Source organism: Capsicum annuum, chromosome 8, assembly GCF_002878395.1.
Source record: "Capsicum annuum cultivar UCD-10X-F1 chromosome 8, UCD10Xv1.1, whole genome shotgun sequence".
NCBI classification, from domain to species: Eukaryota; Viridiplantae; Streptophyta; class Magnoliopsida; order Solanales; family Solanaceae; genus Capsicum; species Capsicum annuum.
The window spans coordinates 38990860-39008766 of NC_061118.1; the positions used below are offsets into that span (position 1 = coordinate 38990860).

General features: G+C 30.9%; 2 protein-coding genes across 3 annotated transcripts; one reads left to right on the forward strand and one right to left on the reverse strand.

The window, feature by feature from the left end:
• Nucleotides 1-2668: 2668 nt before the first annotated feature.
• Nucleotides 2669-3747, forward strand: LOC107846540. The gene has a single exon (XM_016690901.2). The coding sequence runs from the start codon at nt 2765-2767 to the stop codon at nt 3362-3364; it is 600 nt and encodes a 199-aa protein (XP_016546387.1). The 5' UTR covers nt 2669-2764; the 3' UTR covers nt 3365-3747.
• Nucleotides 3748-4456: 709 nt separating this feature from the next.
• On the reverse strand, nt 4457-11655 carry LOC107846532 (putative HVA22-like protein g). Of its 2 annotated transcripts, XM_016690897.2 has the most exons (8): nt 11438-11655; nt 10993-11024; nt 10823-10854; nt 10681-10727; nt 10435-10533; nt 8666-8722; nt 7496-7772; nt 4457-4956 (listed from the first exon to the last, which is right to left on the reverse strand). In XM_016690897.2, the coding sequence occupies exons 4-8, from the start codon at nt 10710-10712 to the stop codon at nt 4699-4701; spliced, it is 723 nt and encodes a 240-aa protein (XP_016546383.1). In that variant the 5' UTR covers nt 10713-10727; nt 10823-10854; nt 10993-11024; nt 11438-11655; the 3' UTR covers nt 4457-4698. The 2 variants fall into 2 exon arrangements, with proteins under 2 accessions (XP_016546383.1, XP_047250385.1); XM_047394429.1 differs by lacking the exon at nt 10993-11024 and having other exon boundaries at nt 11438-11629.
• Between the last annotated feature and the right edge of the window lie 6252 nt (nt 11656-17907).

Genomic DNA, 17907 nt, shown 5'->3' on the forward strand with positions numbered 1-17907 from the left:
ACGATGCACCAAACTTAAATTCTTATTGTTCTTTATATTCAATTTTTTTTGCCTATCATTAAAATGCTTCTTTATATTTAGACATGATTAATTATAGTATCTATTTCAATAACGTCTATGGAAAATAAGTGGAACAACAACAACATACCCAGTGTATTCCCACCTAATGAGGTCTGGGGAGGTAGAGTATACGCCGATCATATTACTACTTCGGAAGAAGTAGAGAGGCTGTTTTCGATAGACCCCCGCCTTAAAATCGATAACAGTATAACAAATACAAAAGATAAGTGCATATAAACTAGTATGGTACACAAGAGAAAGTAACAAACAGTATAACATAGAAAATAAGTGGAACAATAATGAAAAATTAATTAATAGCTTGTCGTAATTGAAATCATATTATAACATCATAAAAGGTCACAAATAAGACTTTATTTAAAGAAAAAAATAAAATGAAATAACCTTAGACCAAATTAAAAGATAATGACAATATACGCCAATAATTGCCTTACTCCAACAAACAAAAAAATATAATTTAAAATTGCATCCACTGTCACTACGCTTTTCTTATACCCAAGAACAAAAAAATTAAACTAATATAATTTAAAGTAATAAATTAAAAAATAAATAATAAAAAAGTAATAATAATAATAATACTCAGATAAAAGAAACTAAATATAATGCTTTATTACTATTAACCTTCTATTTTACTCTTTGATCCTCACCCATTGGTTTATATGTATCAATTAATCTATTTAATATTAGGTTGATTAATAATATTAATACATAATATATACACATTTTTACAAGGGTTAATTTAAATAGCAATCCTTCCAATCACACAAATAAAAAATAGGTGGCACTGTATAATTTATGTATGTTGAGGATTTGTCCTAAATAATTACTTTACTTTTTGATATAATTATTATATTCACCAACATGGGTTGTGGTGCAGTAAATGAGGCTGCTCCACCTTTAACCAGAGGTCGAGGGTTCGATCCTGGGTACAGAGAAAACTCTGCCACCTTAATGAGCCCTGCAACGCGCGATTCGGATTAGTCAGAGCTCTAATGCGGACACCGAACACCGGATGGGAAACCAAAAAAAAATAGTTATTATATTCAAGGGTGATATAATAAAATCATGCCTCTACATATTATTTTTTAAAGATATGTGTCAATTCAAAAGTGAACATGTAAAACGATGGATAAAATGTAGAAAAGAGTAATAAATAAGAATAATTTAATAAACTTAGCATGTAGTTAATGTATTAAATACAACAATAACATAACCAGTGTATTCCCATCAAGCGGGGTTTGGGGAGGGAAAAGAGTACGCAGTCCATCTCCTATCTCAGCTGAAGTAGAGATGATGTTTTAGATAAACCCCCGGCTCAGGACAGATAATAACATAACAAGTAAAATACATAAAAGCATGCAATAACAAGTTGTACTACAATACTCCCTCCGTCTCAAATTATGTTCAACTATTTGATGGAACACGATATTTAAGAAATAAGTATTAACTTTGTTAAAGTTACAAAATTACCCTTCTTAAAGAAATGAGTAATAATAGTTAAAATCAAATGAGACCACTTTTAATTGAAAAGACAAATAAAAAAGAAGTAATAGTATTTAAAATCAAGTGGGACCACTAAGGGTAAAATTATTATTCTGTCTTTAAAAACTTACCAAATAAGAAAAGAAGACATTCTTTTTGAGACGAACTAAAAAGAAAATGACGACACATAATTTGGGATAGAGGAAGTAACATATAGTGAAGCATAATAACATAAACAAGACACGCATAAGGTAATACTAAAAATATATCTATTCGAAAAACATAGATAATACATCACAAACGTACTTCCACACACTAATTTTCTACCCTAATTCGTATCTTCCACACCTTTCTATCAAAAGTCATATCCTTCGTAAGCTGTAATGCTCAATGTCATGTTTAATTACCTCTCTCCAATATTTCTTAGGTCTACTTTTATCCAGCCTAAAATCTTTCATAGCCGGCCTCTCACATCTTCGTACTAGAGCATTCGTGTCTCTCATCATCACATGTTTGAACCATCGCAACCTCACTTCTCTTATCTTGTCTTCCACCGAAGTCTCTCATCTTCTCTCGAATAATCTCATTTCTAATTGTATGTTAAATTGACTAAATTATCTTTATTTATTACTCTTATTTATTTAATACTTTTTTAAAAATTATATTGACATTTCTTCATATTTATAACTAAGAGTAAAGGTGAAAAAAATAAAATAATGATGCCTTAGTTCTGTGAAATAATAAATATTATGAAACATCTATTTTTAATAAAGATGACAATTAAAGGCGGATTCACGTGTAATTTTGGGGTGCTTCGACATCCACTAAACTCGACGTAGATTATGTATAATTATATAAAAAATACAAAATAAATGGTATAATTTCTTAAAAAGTACCTAGAAAACAAATATATGATTAGGTGGAGTGGTTTGAGGATGTGACTCGCGTGTCTAGATACTAGGTCCACCATTGATGACAATTAATTAAAAACGGAGGAGTATCATTTTACCATTTACTATATTCATCAATATATTAAATTGTTTTTCTATAATTATTTTATAAATTATAATCTATATATATATATATATAATTAGATTATTAACTCCATATTCACCTCTTTATATATCCAGGCTCATTTCACACCCCCGCCCTCCCTTGTTGACGATTGCCTCTCTAGAACTTTCTCTTACTAAAATCTTCCACCATGTCCGCCGCCGCGCCGGAAAATCCTCTCCTCCATCGCCGCCGAAGCTCCGCCACCATTCCTCCAAAACTCGGGCTAGCTCATCAATCGTCGGCATCAACCATCACCACACCAACAAATAATATATTAGGTTCGACTTCATTGACGAATTCGGCCATACTTCCTCGGAAGCGCAGCTTACCTGATCAATTATCGGCATCAACCATCACCACAACAACAACAACCACATCGTCATCATCAACATCGGCTTCGTCTTCATTGACGAATTCGATAGCAGATGATTACGAGCTTTTCTCAATAAAGCCAGTATCATATACTTCCTTAAGAGATATCTTACCGCCCTCTTCCATCAATTCTCCTGGTTCCGAAATTTCGATACGGAATCGGCTTGTTAAACAAGCCGCCTGGGCTTATCTTCAGCCGATGGCGACGTCGCCGGATTCCTCCAGCCGGAGTTTATTCGGCTGTATGTTTTTCCGGTTTCCGGTGAATAATCCGGTCGCCGGAGTAATTGAGTTATTTGATAGATGCATACTTGCTCCATTGACTAGAGCTGTTGATTGGCTTTTACGTGCTATTTGGATTCGGAGCTCCAGATAACAACAAAGGAAATGACTCAATAAAATAGCAGTTCGGTATATTAAAGCTCTCGTTATTCATGAAATTTGGTAACCAAGTGTCTCGTTATGAAGTGGAATTTGGTATTCTAAAGCTTTCATTATCAATAAAGTTAAATTTGTTATACTAAAACTCTTGTTTTAACGTGGAGTTCGGTATACTAAAACTTTCGATATTCATGGAGTTTGGTAACCAAATGTCATGTTATGACGTAAAGTTTGGTAATCAAATGTCTCATTAGACGTGGAGGTGGGTTTATATTAAAACTCTCGATATGCGTGGAGTTTGGTATATTAAAACTCTTGTTATGATGTGAAGTTCGGTAATACTAAAACTTTCGTTATGTATGAAATTTGGTAACCAAATGTCTTGTTCTAACGTGGAGTTTGGTATATCAAAGCTCTCATTATGCACAGAGTTTGGTATATTAAAGCTTTCATTATGATATGGAGTTCGGTGTAGTGACGCTCTCCTTATTCATGAAATTTGGTAATCAAATGTCTTGTTATGACGTGGAGTTTGGTATATTAAAGCTCTCGTTATGATTGGAGCGTGGTATAGTAAATCTTTCTTTATGATTTGGAGTTTGGTATACTAAAACTCTCGGGATGGAGTTTGCTATACTAAAGCTATTGTTATAAAGTGGAGTTCGGTATACTAAAGCTCTCGTTATGTATAAAGTTTGATAACCAAATGTCTTGTTATGACGTGGAGTTTGTTATATTAATGCTCTCGTTATGGTTGGAGCGTGGTATAGTAAAGCTTTTGTTACAATGTGGAGTTTGCTATACTAAAGCTCTTGTTATAACATAGAGTTTGGTAACCAAATGTCTTGTTATGACGTGTGGAGTTTGGTGTATTAAAACTTTTGTTATGCGTAGAGTTTTATATACTAAATCTCTCGCTATAACGTGGAGTTTGGTATTCCAAAGCTCTCGATATGCATGAAATTCTGTATATTAAAGCTCTTGTTGTAACGTGAAGTTGTATTTACTAAATCTCTCGTGGAGTCAGAAGGAGTATGGGATATAATGGAATATATTCTTCTTCCAACTTCTAGATTGAAAAGAAATATGGTCATAAATGTACAACGTATTTTATTATGTAATCAGAAAAAAGAAATTAAATACAAATGGAGCAGGGAAAAGGTCAAAAATTAAAAAATATTTAAAATCTTAGTTTTTTTTTTTTTTTTTTTTTTGGTTATTTACAAATTAAGCACAATGTACATATTTTCTTACTATTTCTAGTAGACTATTTGATCGAACTAACTTATGATTTAGTTCGAGTGTCTAAATGTTGTGATTTTAATCGGTTCAACGATAATCTGGGTCTAGGTAAAGATCCTCGGGGTGGACTTGGACCGTTTCCGATTTAGAGGAATGAAAGATGGATCGGTGTGCGGAGTAGGATCGTGGTGACCTCCGTGGCGGTGATGGTGGTGGTTGTGGTTGTCTCCTGTCTGACGATGGTTTGTTCCTTCTGAATAACCCAAAGGATGATGATGACGATGGTGGTGGTGGTGGTGGAGCTGAAGGAGGTGGTCCGCGAAAATGATCTATGCCATTTCTTTCCTGCAAGAATCGGTGAACGATTAAAAAAAAATTAGAGAAATTTTTATAATCACACAAATATTATAGTGCTTGTCTGAATTAATTGAATAAATATTTAGTAAAATAAAGATAGTCGATATGTATTGACAACATATGACTTTTAGCTAACTATCGAAAATGACCTTTCTATTTTGTAAAAGTAAGATTTGTGTACGTATTACTCTCTGTACTGCTCTCCTCAAACTCTATTTATAGAATCACATTAAATATATTATAATAGAGTTCTAATATATATTTAAAGTAAGTATAAATTTTAAAATCAAAGTTACGAGGTTCTATTGTACACGTAGTCATTACGCCGACTCTGGTCCCTATTAAGCAAGGGCGGAGCCACCTTTAGTTCGTTTATTCGTTAACGAACCCTCAATATTATAGATGTCAAACCCTCTTTAGCTAGTTCATATTTTACTTTTAAACCCCTCAATAAAATTTCTGACTCCGTCGCTGCTATTAAGTTGAGCCAAACACTTTCACAATATGTTTAATGCACATAGACACGCAAATAAAAAAATTGAAATGATGATAGTGATAGTGGGGTTATAAAGTGGAAAATAAAGGAATGGTGAGGAATGATTTGTGAATTAATTTGGTTGGTATATTTCATTATATTGTATGTTTTTTTTTCTTTTTTTTTTAATATGAAATATGTGGAGTTTAGAAAATAGACTATGAATGCCACCAACACACTATGACATTTAAACGTGTTACATTTGTCTCATTATTAACTTCATATAAATTGTCTTTTGTTTCAATTAATTCCAAAAAGATTGTTCCTTGTAGTTTAATGTGATGCTTCCTTGAGGAAGAACAACAACATACGTAATCTCATAAATGAGATCGAAAAAGAATAAAATATACGCAAATTTTATAAGATCGAAAGACTATTTTCATTAGGCAAAATAGCTTGATACACAAAACATTTCGCATTAAAAAGAATTTGAGGAAGGACTATATACCAATGAAAAATCCATATGTAATAATAATAGCAAAATTTAAATAAAATCCAAAAACAAATTAACCCTTAATTACTTTCTATTCCTAGTCTTTGTTAAATTATAAATAAATCCCTTATTTTATAATTTTTGGATACATAATTAACATTTGAATAGATAATTTTGATTACTGAGCTACATTCAAAATGATGTATGGGCCTAAGATGGTCCACACTGAAACAAAAATTTGAAAGGAAGTTGGCTCGGCCCAATTTGATGTCAAGGCCCAACAAGAAGACATCTTGGAGTCCAATACAAAATTGATTGTCAAAACTCAAAATTTAGCCACCACTAGCCCTATCTTTAAAAAATAGCCACTGCCCTAGAGTTTCCTTTTGTAATATTACAGAAAACGTTTACTCGCACAAAGTGTTTATACTAAACCAAACAAGTTAACATAATAAAGTGAAAAATACATATACTTGTTAACCATATGGTAACCAAAAAAAAAAAAACCGCTACCCCCGATTAATACAAAATAGCGCATGTACGAATCATTAAGGGGGAACCATATATCGAATTAGAGACCTCTGATTAAGGACTGAGGAACCACATCCATCTTACCACATCTTCTTTTTCATTTTTTTAACTTTCTTAATCCTTTATTATCTCTTAATCAAGATTTTATGTTAATTAAAATGGTCAAGATAGAACTCTTGAATGACTTTAAAAAGGATTAATGTACGACAACACTCCTACCATACTAATCTCAGAATAGTGCGACAATCAAAACACAGTAAACGACATCAACGACAGATATCTACGGCTAAACCTTACGCTACCACACCACGACTAATGCACGACAACACTACTAACCTCGGAGTAGTGCGATTATCGAAACACAATAAATGGCATCAACGACAGATATCTACGGCTAAACCCTATGCTACCACACCACGAATAATGCACGACAACACTCCTACACTACTAACCTCAGGGTAGTGCAACAATCAAAACACAATAAACGACAACGACGACAGATATCTACGGCTAAACCCTACGCTAGCACACCATGAATAATGCACTCCAACACTACTAACCTCAGGGTAGTGTGACAATCAAAACACAATAAACGACATCAACGACAGATATCTACGGCTTAACCCTACGCTACCACACCACAATAATGCACGACAACACTCCTACATTACTAATCTCAAGGTAGTCCGACAATCAAAAAACAATATACGACATCAACGAGCTACCACCAGGGGCGGAGCTACAGCCACCGAAGGGTGGTCAGATGAACAACCTTCTTCGAAAAATTTTTTCGAGTATATAGGTTAAATATAGATATTTATGGTTATATACATGTTGTTGCACACCCTTGATAAGCTAGAGAAACATAGTCTAGTGGTCAAGAGTGTGCATTTCCGCATTAATAACCCGGGTTCGAACCTTGGCAGGTGCAGCAGTGCTTTATTTTCTTTATTTTTTAAACAGTTCTTTGACCAAAAACCCTACGCTACCACACCACGAAAAATGCATATAAGAGGAAGTACCAGTACCTCAGAGCTGAGATGTGAACTTCTTCTAGATGGAGGAGCAACAAAATCCAGCAATTGAAAGAACTTTGCTTGTCCCAATTCAGTGCAATTTTGCCAGTAATAAATTGCCAAATCAAATGCTCTTGCTCTAAACTCCAAAAAACCTTTGTCAATATTTGGTTCATGCTTTGACACATATGGTTTCAATAATGTATCATATATGTATCCTGTTCCCTTCATTTTTGGATACCATAAGTATATTATAAGTGCTAATTTTGCCTCATTGTACATTGGTAACCTGAAATAACAAACACAAAATGGAATATCAGAAGGCTTACAGTCTAGTGATATCGATTGTAATATTTTCTTTTACGATGAATGTGAACTGTCGTTTCATGCTATGTTGTTCAGACTCTCCAAATTAAATGTCGATGGATATGTAGTGGATTTTTGAAAAGTACTGTGTTAGTACTTTTGGAGAATTCGACATGAGTGCCAGTAGCATTTTTGGAGAGTCTGAGAACGTACTTTTCATGTATCAAATGGAAGGCCTAGAAGTTTATGCAAATTGCACACCACAAAGGCAAACAGTCTAGTGATATCGGTGAGAGTCTTTTGAGCATGCAAGTTCGATTATAATTTTTTTTGTTACGATGATTGTGAGTTGTTTCATGCTATGTTGTTCAAACTCTCCAAAATGACGATGGATGTGTAATGGATTCTCAAGAAGTACTTCATTATTGGAGTGATTTTGGAGAATTCGACATGACTGCATGCAATAGGGAAAGGCATACAGTCTAATGATATCGGTGAGAGTCTTTTGGGTGTGTGAGTTCGATTATGATCTTTGTTTAAGAAGAATGTAGATTGTCGTTTCATGCTATGTTGTTCAGACTCTCCAAAATGACGATGGATGCGTAATGGATTCTCCAGAAGTACTGCATTGTTGGAGTACTTTTGGAGAATCCGACATGAGAGTCTTTTGGGTGTGTGAGTTCTATTATGATCTTTGTTTACGTAGAATGTAGATTGTAGTTGCATGCTATGTTGTTCGGACTCTTCAAAAATGTCGACCGATGCATGCCGAATCCTTCACAAGTACTTCGTTTTTAGAGGATCCGACACATGTGTGACGACATTTTTGAAGAGTCTGAGCAAACATAAAATTTTTGAAGTTTATTGAGTTCATACCATGCCATGAATACATCACCAATGCTCTCAAATATTCTTAACAAAGCAACAATAATCCTGAAAAATAAAAAACAAAAACAATTAGGAATTAATGAAGATTTAATTGCATATAATCAATTACCAACTAAGACAAAAAAAAAAAAATCTACTATTAGATGACCAAAAAGTTGAAGAACCATATTTAAAAAAAAAAAAGATTGTGACCCCACTCTATGTAGCTTGGAGTCTTCAAAAATATCGCCAGAACGTGTCAGATCCTTCAAAAACGATGCCATTTTTAAGGATCTGTCATAAATATGACAACATATTTGAAAGGTCCGAGCAACATAGACCACATCATTTACTATTTTTCAATTAAGCTTCTTGTAGAAAAGTATTAGTCAAGAAATGAATAAAGTTTCAAGAAATGAATAAAAAATCTATTATTAGATCACCAAAAGGTTGAAAAAACATATTATTAAAAAAAAATTGATTGTGACCCCTTTCTATGTGGCTCGAAATCTTTAAAAATATCGTCAGAACGTGTCAGATCCTCCAAAAACGATGCAATTTTTGAGGATCTGTCACACACATACACATACGATAACATGTTTGGAAGGTCCGAGCAAAATAGAAAACATCAATTTACATCTTTTACTACTCCCTACGTTCCATTTTACTTGGACTTCTTTTTAAATATGTTTGTTTCAAATTAGTTGTCGATTTTCGTAAATCAAGAGTATTTTATTACTTTTTTTTTTATATTACCCTCGGTATTAAATAAGTAAGATTTAGAGTTTCGAGACATCATTAATAGGGTTAATTTTGTAAAATATGAGTTAATTTTATAAAATACACTTTTAATTAGTATTTTTTTAATGAGCGTGCCAAGTCAAAAGAGGCCAAGTAAAATAAAACGGAGACGGTATTTTTCAAGAATGGATTTTAAGCTTATTGTAGAAAAGTATTAGTCAAGAAATGAATAAAGTTTCAATATACCAAAAGTAGTATGTAACATTTTACTTTCTAGAATCTAATTAATGCTTCTTTCTATACATGTCATTTTCATATGGGAAGTTGTAAATTGCTAACAACTATATTAATTAATTTGGATTAAAGAATAGATTTTTTATTATCATTGGTTGACCTAAAGTTCATCAAAAGAAAATCATTTGATTAGAAGTTACAATAATTTGAATTTTTTTTATTAGTCCAAAAATTTGAACATGCCAAAAAACTACTCAATACCAATTATTTCTACAAATCACTTTTTGCCAACTTTGCTTTCTTGTTGGTTCAACTATCCCACCCACCCCACACCCACGCCACCCCACCACCCCTAAAATAAACCAAAAATAAATACTTTATTCGTTTCAGTTTGTTTGACACTATTTTTTTATTACGATGCATTTTATATTATTTTCTTAACGAGAAACATTTTTAACTATATACGTGTCCAAAATTACAAGTTTCAAGAATTTCATAACCCCACACCTTGTTATTCCATTTTCTCTTTATCAAAACTTACGTCAAGTCAAACCATAACAAACAAAGCAAACATAAAAGCACCATTCGGTGCGATAAGTTTTCTCTATGCGTGGGGTTTGATAAGTTTTCTCTATGCGTGGGATTTAAGAGAGGGTCAAACAACAAGAGTAGTATATTATACGTAACCTCACTCTACATTTCTGCGGTAAACTATTTTCACAGCTCATATTCATGACCTCACGATCACACGACACGACAACAACTTTACTAATTACGTCAAGTAAAAGGAAAAGGCTACTTACCAATATTGGCACCAAAATCTGAGTTCTACATTAGTAACTCTATTATTCTCAATAGTCTTATAACATTCAAATGCAGGATATGCAAATCCAAGAACCAATCTGCAAAAAAAATAAAAAAAAAAAATAAAAAAAAAAATATATATATATATAATAATTAATTAAAAGCAATAAAGCCAAAAAAAAAACATAAGGAATCATCAAAGTAATAGTAGAAAGAAGAAGACAAAAAATTAACACATCACATACACTAAAGTACTTGTGATGAGTTCTCCCAACATCTTTCTTCAAAGTACCTAAATTTTAAAAAAAAAAAAAATTAGCAAAAATTCTGAAAATAAAATAAAATAAAAATTGAATCTTGATCAAATATTTAAAAAATTAAAATTACCAAAAGAAAATAACTTGGGATCTTCAAAATACCTAAAAACAACAACAACAAAAACAATCAAAACATTAGAAAAAAATCTGAAAAAAAAATACTCCAATAAAAATTGAATCTTGATCAAACTGTAAAACAAAAAAAAAAACTTAAATGGAGAAATACAGAAGCTAAATTACCAAAATATAAAAACTTGGAAGCTTCAAGATGCCTAAAAAAACAAGAAAAACAATTAATCCATTAGCAAAAATTATATGAAATACCCATAAAAATTATATCTTTCAACAACAATAAATTAAAAAAAAAAAAAAAAAAAAAACAAAATTACACCCCCCCCCCCCCCCCCCCCCCCCCCCCCCACACAAAAAAAATAATCTATAAGAGAAATGTTTCAAATTAGTTTAACAATTTAAATGAATTTCAAGAGCTGCAACAAAATTTCTTTAAAAAAAGAAGAAAGAAAGAAAAGGGTATATAACTGAAACTAAAAATGCATAACAAAAAAAAAACACTCAATAAAAATTGAATTTTGAACTTGTCAAGGTGCACGAAAGCTGATCCAGACATTGCAGTTAGAAAAAAAATATATATATACATGTAAAAATCCATAAGCTAAAAAATTACCAAAAAGAACTTGTGATCTTCTATCTTCAATGACAGTAAAATTTCTGAATAAAAATGATATATATATATATATTTTGGTATATATATATATATATAGTTATATATTTGTTACTTTTGTGGAAAGAAAGAATCTTAAATTCTGGAGAAAAAAATATATAACTGAATTGGAGAAACGTGAAAGGAGAGGAAGAAGGAGATGGAACTAAGTTGACAAGTATGGTTATTATTGGAACGTGTAAGCTTTATATATATATACACACAATGATTTTGTGGGGTGGGTGGGGTAGTTTTAAAAAAAAAAAAAAGTTTTACTCGATGTTCGATATTTGATTTTCAGATCTCACTTTATGAGAATAAACTGAGTATGTTGTTATTCGATATTTGATTTGGTACTTGATTAGGAAGATAAAACGGCCTCTAATAAGGGTAATTCATTTAGCAGCTGACGAGAAGGAGTTGCTCGGATGGTATGTACCTCTTCCTTTCAAGTTGAAGGTTGCGAGTTTGAGTCACCATGAGAGTAAAAAGGGTACGAGCTCCTAAGAAGGGATTAAAGAAAAAAAAATCGTTTAGTAGCTTCATATTCAAAACTTCTGACTAAAAATGAAACGCTGCAGTTAAGAAGATAAACGCTTTGTAATAAAGGTAATTCATTTAGCAATTGACGACTTTTAATTCGAAGATTTTGAGTTCGAGTCATCAAAGAAGTAAAAAGAGTATGAACTCCTAGAGAAGGATAAAATAAAAAATCATTTAGCGGTTTGATATTTGAGATTTTCGATTAAAAATGAAAGAGTGCTTATTAATTACTTTACCATGATCCTTCCCGAACATCATCCCGTTCGAGATTTTTGATTAAAAATGAAAAGATATTTTATTCTATATTTCTTCTTGTGCTGATTGGATTTAGACCGAAAGAGGAATATTCGATCAAAGCTCTTACTTCGATACGACTTGTTTCATATTTTCAATTGAGTGACAGACCCGATGCGATTGACAAAGAAGTCGATATTCTTAGCAGGTCCAATTCCACGATAAATGAATATATAACAACTCGTATTGAACATTTTGATATTCGACACTTTTAGTTAAAATTAAAAAGATATACTTATTACTGCATCATGATCTTCAGCACTTTAACATTCGAAATTACTAATTAAAAATAAAAAGATACCATACTTATCATTTCACCATGATTCTTATCGAATGTTTTAACATCCAAAATTTCTAATTTAAAACGAAAAAATTACTTACGACTTCGTCACAACCTTTATCAAAAATGAGTTATGGATATTTTGATTGAGTAAAACTTAGAAAAGAAAAGCATTTGACGATTTCTTGAATAGGACGCCTTGTATTATTTTTATTTCATTTTATTTATTTATTTATTTATTTATTTATTACTTTTTCCTTTTTCTTTTATTTATTTTAACTTCATTTTTTTTTTTTACACGAAATTCAGTGAAAGTGAGATTCTTTTTTCAAACGGCGGGTTTAGCGGTTGAAAGTCATGGGAGTCATGGGGGAAATTTTAATAATACCTTATTTTATTATAAGAGAAAAGGTCAAAATATATAATAATTTGTAAAATATATTTTTTAATTATCTTTTATTATTTAGCTATGTATTCATTAAAATAAATTATTTCTTTGATAGTTTATGAGCGAAACAACATAAATGTCGATAGTTTAGAGTTTAATTATAGAAAATTTCAATATTTTAAGTAATCACTGAAAATTTTGATTTTAAATCTGTCGAGATACATAATTAACTCACGATACATCCAATGAAGATATATTTTTCGTTTGTAAATATATATAATTAGCTCCCGATATTTTTTTTTAATTTTAAATCTGTTGAGATACGTAATACATCCGACAAAGACAAATTTTTTCTTTATAAAGATACATAATTAGCTCCTGATATATCCAACGAAGATACATATATAATACGTTGAGATTTTTGTAATTACATTGTAAGGGTGGAGATGTGTATAAATATATTATTTTAGATATAGTAGTTTTTACTTTTTATGACGCAATATAAAACAAACATTTAAATTTGACTTCATCTAGTTGATAAATAAATGCTTTAATTATGATTATGCATATTTGTACACCTCAACTCGTTTTATTGTGTCGAGTGAACATTAATTTCAACTAACAAAATGATCATCTCGACAACCTCTAAAATTTATGTATCACATAAACGTTGACGAGTTGGAATATTTAGTTCTCAGTAGATCAAGTTGAGGTGTCTATTTACTCTCAAAGTTGACGTGTCTGCTAATTGTCAGCTAAAGTCACGTTCGAGTATTTGCTTATCGATATTTATATCAAATCAAAAAATACCCATGTATTTTCGTTGTACATTTTTATTATACTTAGCTATAGTTAACAAATATGTATTGTACCATTATTTAACATTTAGTTGTAATAAATTTATGTAATTTTGGTGTTAATCAACCATAAATATTTGTGAATGTTTTAGGTTGAGGTTTATAGAAAATTGTAGTTACAATTTAAAATAAATAAATAAAATCATATAAATAGGAAAATAAGACATGAAGAGAAGTTTCGTAGAAGAGAATCAATTGTGGGAATGGAAGGTTTAGTTGAAAATTACTGTCTTATGTTCTGGAATCATTTTAAAAATTATTTCACATATTAAAAATATTATTTATGCATATGAATGAGTAAAGAAACGTATGCAAAATAATATTTAATTCTTCTGACTGGCTAAAGAAAATTAAATTTTTTGTGTGACGTGCATATAATTAATTATATGACGCAAAAAATAATATTTCACATATTAAAAATATTATTCCACATATGGATGCGTGAAGTACAGTATGTGAAATAATAATTTTAATATATTATGAAATAATTTTTTATAATCATATATAATTAATTACACGTGTGTCATACTTATCATTTATGTATTGTGTTCAATTGGAATATGATAGAGTTTAGGTATTTGAATGAAATTTTTGGGCAAGTTTGAAGGCCTGCATATATGTTTAACCTTATATTTTCTCGATGCCTATATTGAAACTTGATTAATTTAGTCTCACGTCAGAAAGTCTAACTATAAAAGGTTAAATGGTTTTTATCAAAGACGACTTCATACTCAAGATTCGAATTCGAAATCTCTCATAAGAATGAAAGAATACTTATCACTTTATTTCTGAAGATAATTTTTATTGTAATTATTTTTGTTCTTCCTTGGTCAAATTGACCACAACATTATTTTATTTTTTTTATGTTTTATTTGACCCACAAATAAATCAACCTATGGTTGGACTAGTTTTGAGTCTTTTGGAAGCTTCATATGACATAATTATGAAGCTCCACAACAAAATAAAATTAAAAAAAAGGAAGACTATGATGACGTAATTATTAAGAACTTAACTTATATATATCGAGGATATAAATATATTTAGTATATAATTAGGTCATAAATCATATTACGATAATTATATCTTAAGTTGAGAGTTTATCGAAAACAACTTCTTTATCTCATTTTTGAAGTAATAGTATGGATTGCGTACATTCGATCTTCTTCAAATCTCGTGATAATTATTAATAAATAATCTAATAAAATCCTGCATTACAGATTGTAAATTACTGTGGTTGTTTTAATTATAATTTTAGTGTCTGTAAGTTAAATTAATTATAAATAATACATAAATTCTCTTATAACTATTATGTTTGGACTAGTTAAGAGTCTTTTGGAAGCTTCATATGACATAATTATGAAGTTTCACAGCAATTTTTTTTTTTATAAAAAAGAAAGACGATGATGACTTAATTATTAAGAGCTTAACTTATATACATTGATGATATAAATATATTTAGCATATAATTAGGTCATATTATGATAATCATATTTTAAGTCGAGAGTTTATTGAAAATAATTTTTTTATTTCATCTTGAGATAATAGTATGGATTGCGTACATTCGCTCTTCTCTAGATCTCATGATAATTATTAATAAATAATCAAGTAAAATCCTCCATTACAGATTATAAATTACTGTGGTTATTTTAATTATAATTTTAATGTACGTAAGTTAAATTTAATTATAACTAATACATAATTAAATTCTTTTATAATTATTATGTTCTAGACTTGGAAATTCGTCTCAAGTGACTTAACAAATATCTCAAATTCATTTTTCTTTGTTGTAAATTTGACCTCTTTTAGTGTGAATGATTATAATATTTTTGATATTTAATTGACCCTACGAATAAATTACTTAATTGGTTTATGACTTGGACTAATTATGAGATATAGGAAGCTTCGTGTCACATTTTTATTTATAAAACCTTGTAGTTTATGTTCGGGGTATCAAATGAACAGATTAAGCTAAATTTGAAGAAATTAAAATGTAATGAGTTAACGAATAATCGAATATTTGGATCTTTGATCCTCCCAAAAGTTAATTGAATTTCATTGAGATATGATACACTTATTCATAGGTGTCCTATTAACCCTGAACTTAATTTTAACGTATTTTTGTCACTTTTTTATGCTGATGTGACACATTTATACAAAAAATGGGTCCCACATTAAATGTGTCACGTCAGCTAATAGGGTTGATAAAAGGTGTCACGTCAGCTCAAAAGGATGACAAAAACACGCTAAAATGTAGTTCGAGGGTAATAAGACATCCGTGAAGTTGAAGTGTGTCGTAGCAAATTTAATCATAGTTCAGGAGGGTACTAGATGCTTTACTCAATATAAGTTCATGGGATCAAATAACGCGCACTAATTTGAAGATAGATGTTACTATTTCAACGTTGAATATTAAGTAAAAAATTATTTATTCGAGGAATTGTGGGGAATAAATAAGATTTAGATTCGAGTCATGACGATATTTATCCTTTGGTGATTTTAAATGACGTGAATTCAAATTAATCAGAACTGTAATATAGAGTGAACACTTGCCTAAAGAAAAACAATTACTTTGATTTTGATATTTAATTAACATAAGAATTAATTTTTGCCACTAATTAAATAAAAGCATGTTGGATTAAATTAATTAAGATGGATTAATAAAACCAAAATAAAAGATGAGTTGCTTCTTCACATCAACTTTGTAAATTTCATATATTTATAGCAATTTGAAACTTTTATCCATCCACTTCCTATTTTTATACCTTTGTTTTAATTTTCTTCTTTAATTTTTCCATCCAAAAACAAACATGCTTTATTTTTGAGATAAAGCATTTAGTATCCCTGAATTATAATCAAATTTGTTACGACACACTTCAACTTCACACGGGTCCTATTACCCCCTTGAATTCAATTTTAGCGTATTTTTATCATTTTTTTTAGCTGAAGTGACACATTTTGTCATTCTTTTTAGCTGGAGGGACATCTTTTGTCAACCTTTTTAGCTGATGTGGCACCTTTGACGTGGACCTCATTTTATGTAATAAAGGTGTTACGTCAGCATAAAAGGGTGACAAAATACGCTAAAATTGAACTCAAGGGGTAATAGGACCCGTGTGAAGTTCAAGTGTGTCGTAGTAACTTTAGCCATTGTTCAAAGGGGTATGTAACACCCCGTATTCAAGTACATATATTGGTGTATTCAAGTACGTGTATTGGTCTTATTTATATGAAATTAATTTTATTTTATTTTATTTATACCGGGAATTTGCCCGTCGATGGTTCCATACGAAGGTTATTGAATAAGCTTTCCAACGATATAAAGATTTCCAAAAACGGATAGGTTTAGGATATAATCTAGCACGTTCGAAACTATAAAACGGTGGCCGGGATATTGGGAATAGTAAATGTGCAGGAAGATTTCCTGCACACAAACTACTGAGGTCAGCCATTTTTTTGGGTCAACTTTGAATGATCATAACTCCCTTAATATAATGAACTGGGAGAGCTTTCACCTATGAAAAGAAAGATCTTTGAGTCTTCTTTCCAATGCAATTAGTTTCATCCAAATCCGATATCTGAGTAATGAGTTATACTCGTTTTACTTCAGCCTCTCAAAACAAATTTTTAGGATCAACTTCAAACGATCATAACTCCTTGTACAGGACGAACTGGGTGGCCTACTTTATATTAAATGAAATCCATTTGAATTATCTTTCCAACGATATCAATTTCACCCAAATCCGATATCGGAGCAAAGAGTTATGGTCGATTTACTTTAGCCTATCAAAACAGTCCACCATGGACAGATTCGGATTTACTTAAATTTTAAGGGCAATATGGTCATTTTCCATCATCTCATGGATGAAAATTGGTCATTATATACATATACTTAGCCTCATATCCATCATTTATCATCCAAGTTATTGAAGAATAAGAAACCCTAGCCTAAGTTCAACTCCAATTATCTTGTGATTCAACCGTAGAAAATTCAAACTGATTCCGTAGTTGTGTTCACCGTCTCGAGTGCTTCAAGAAGCACCCCTTATTTGTGCCAACAGGACTTCGAAATCAA

Bases quoted from the DNA above. Each gene is read 5' to 3' on its own strand.
- LOC107846532 (XM_016690897.2), bottom strand. From the start codon at position 10,712: ATGTTGGGAGAACTCATCACAAGTACTTTAGT. The intron at 8,723-10,434 runs GTAAGTAGCCTT...TTTATTTTTCAG, and splicing joins AGATTTTGGTGCCAATATTG to GATTATTGTTGCTTTGTTAA. The intron at 7,773-8,665 runs GTATGAACTCAA...TTGTTATTTCAG, and splicing joins GGTGATGTATTCATGGCATG to GTTACCAATGTACAATGAGG.
- LOC107846540 (XM_016690901.2), top strand. From the start codon at position 2,765: ATGTCCGCCGCCGCGCCGGAAAATCCTCTCCTCCATCGCCGCCGAAGC.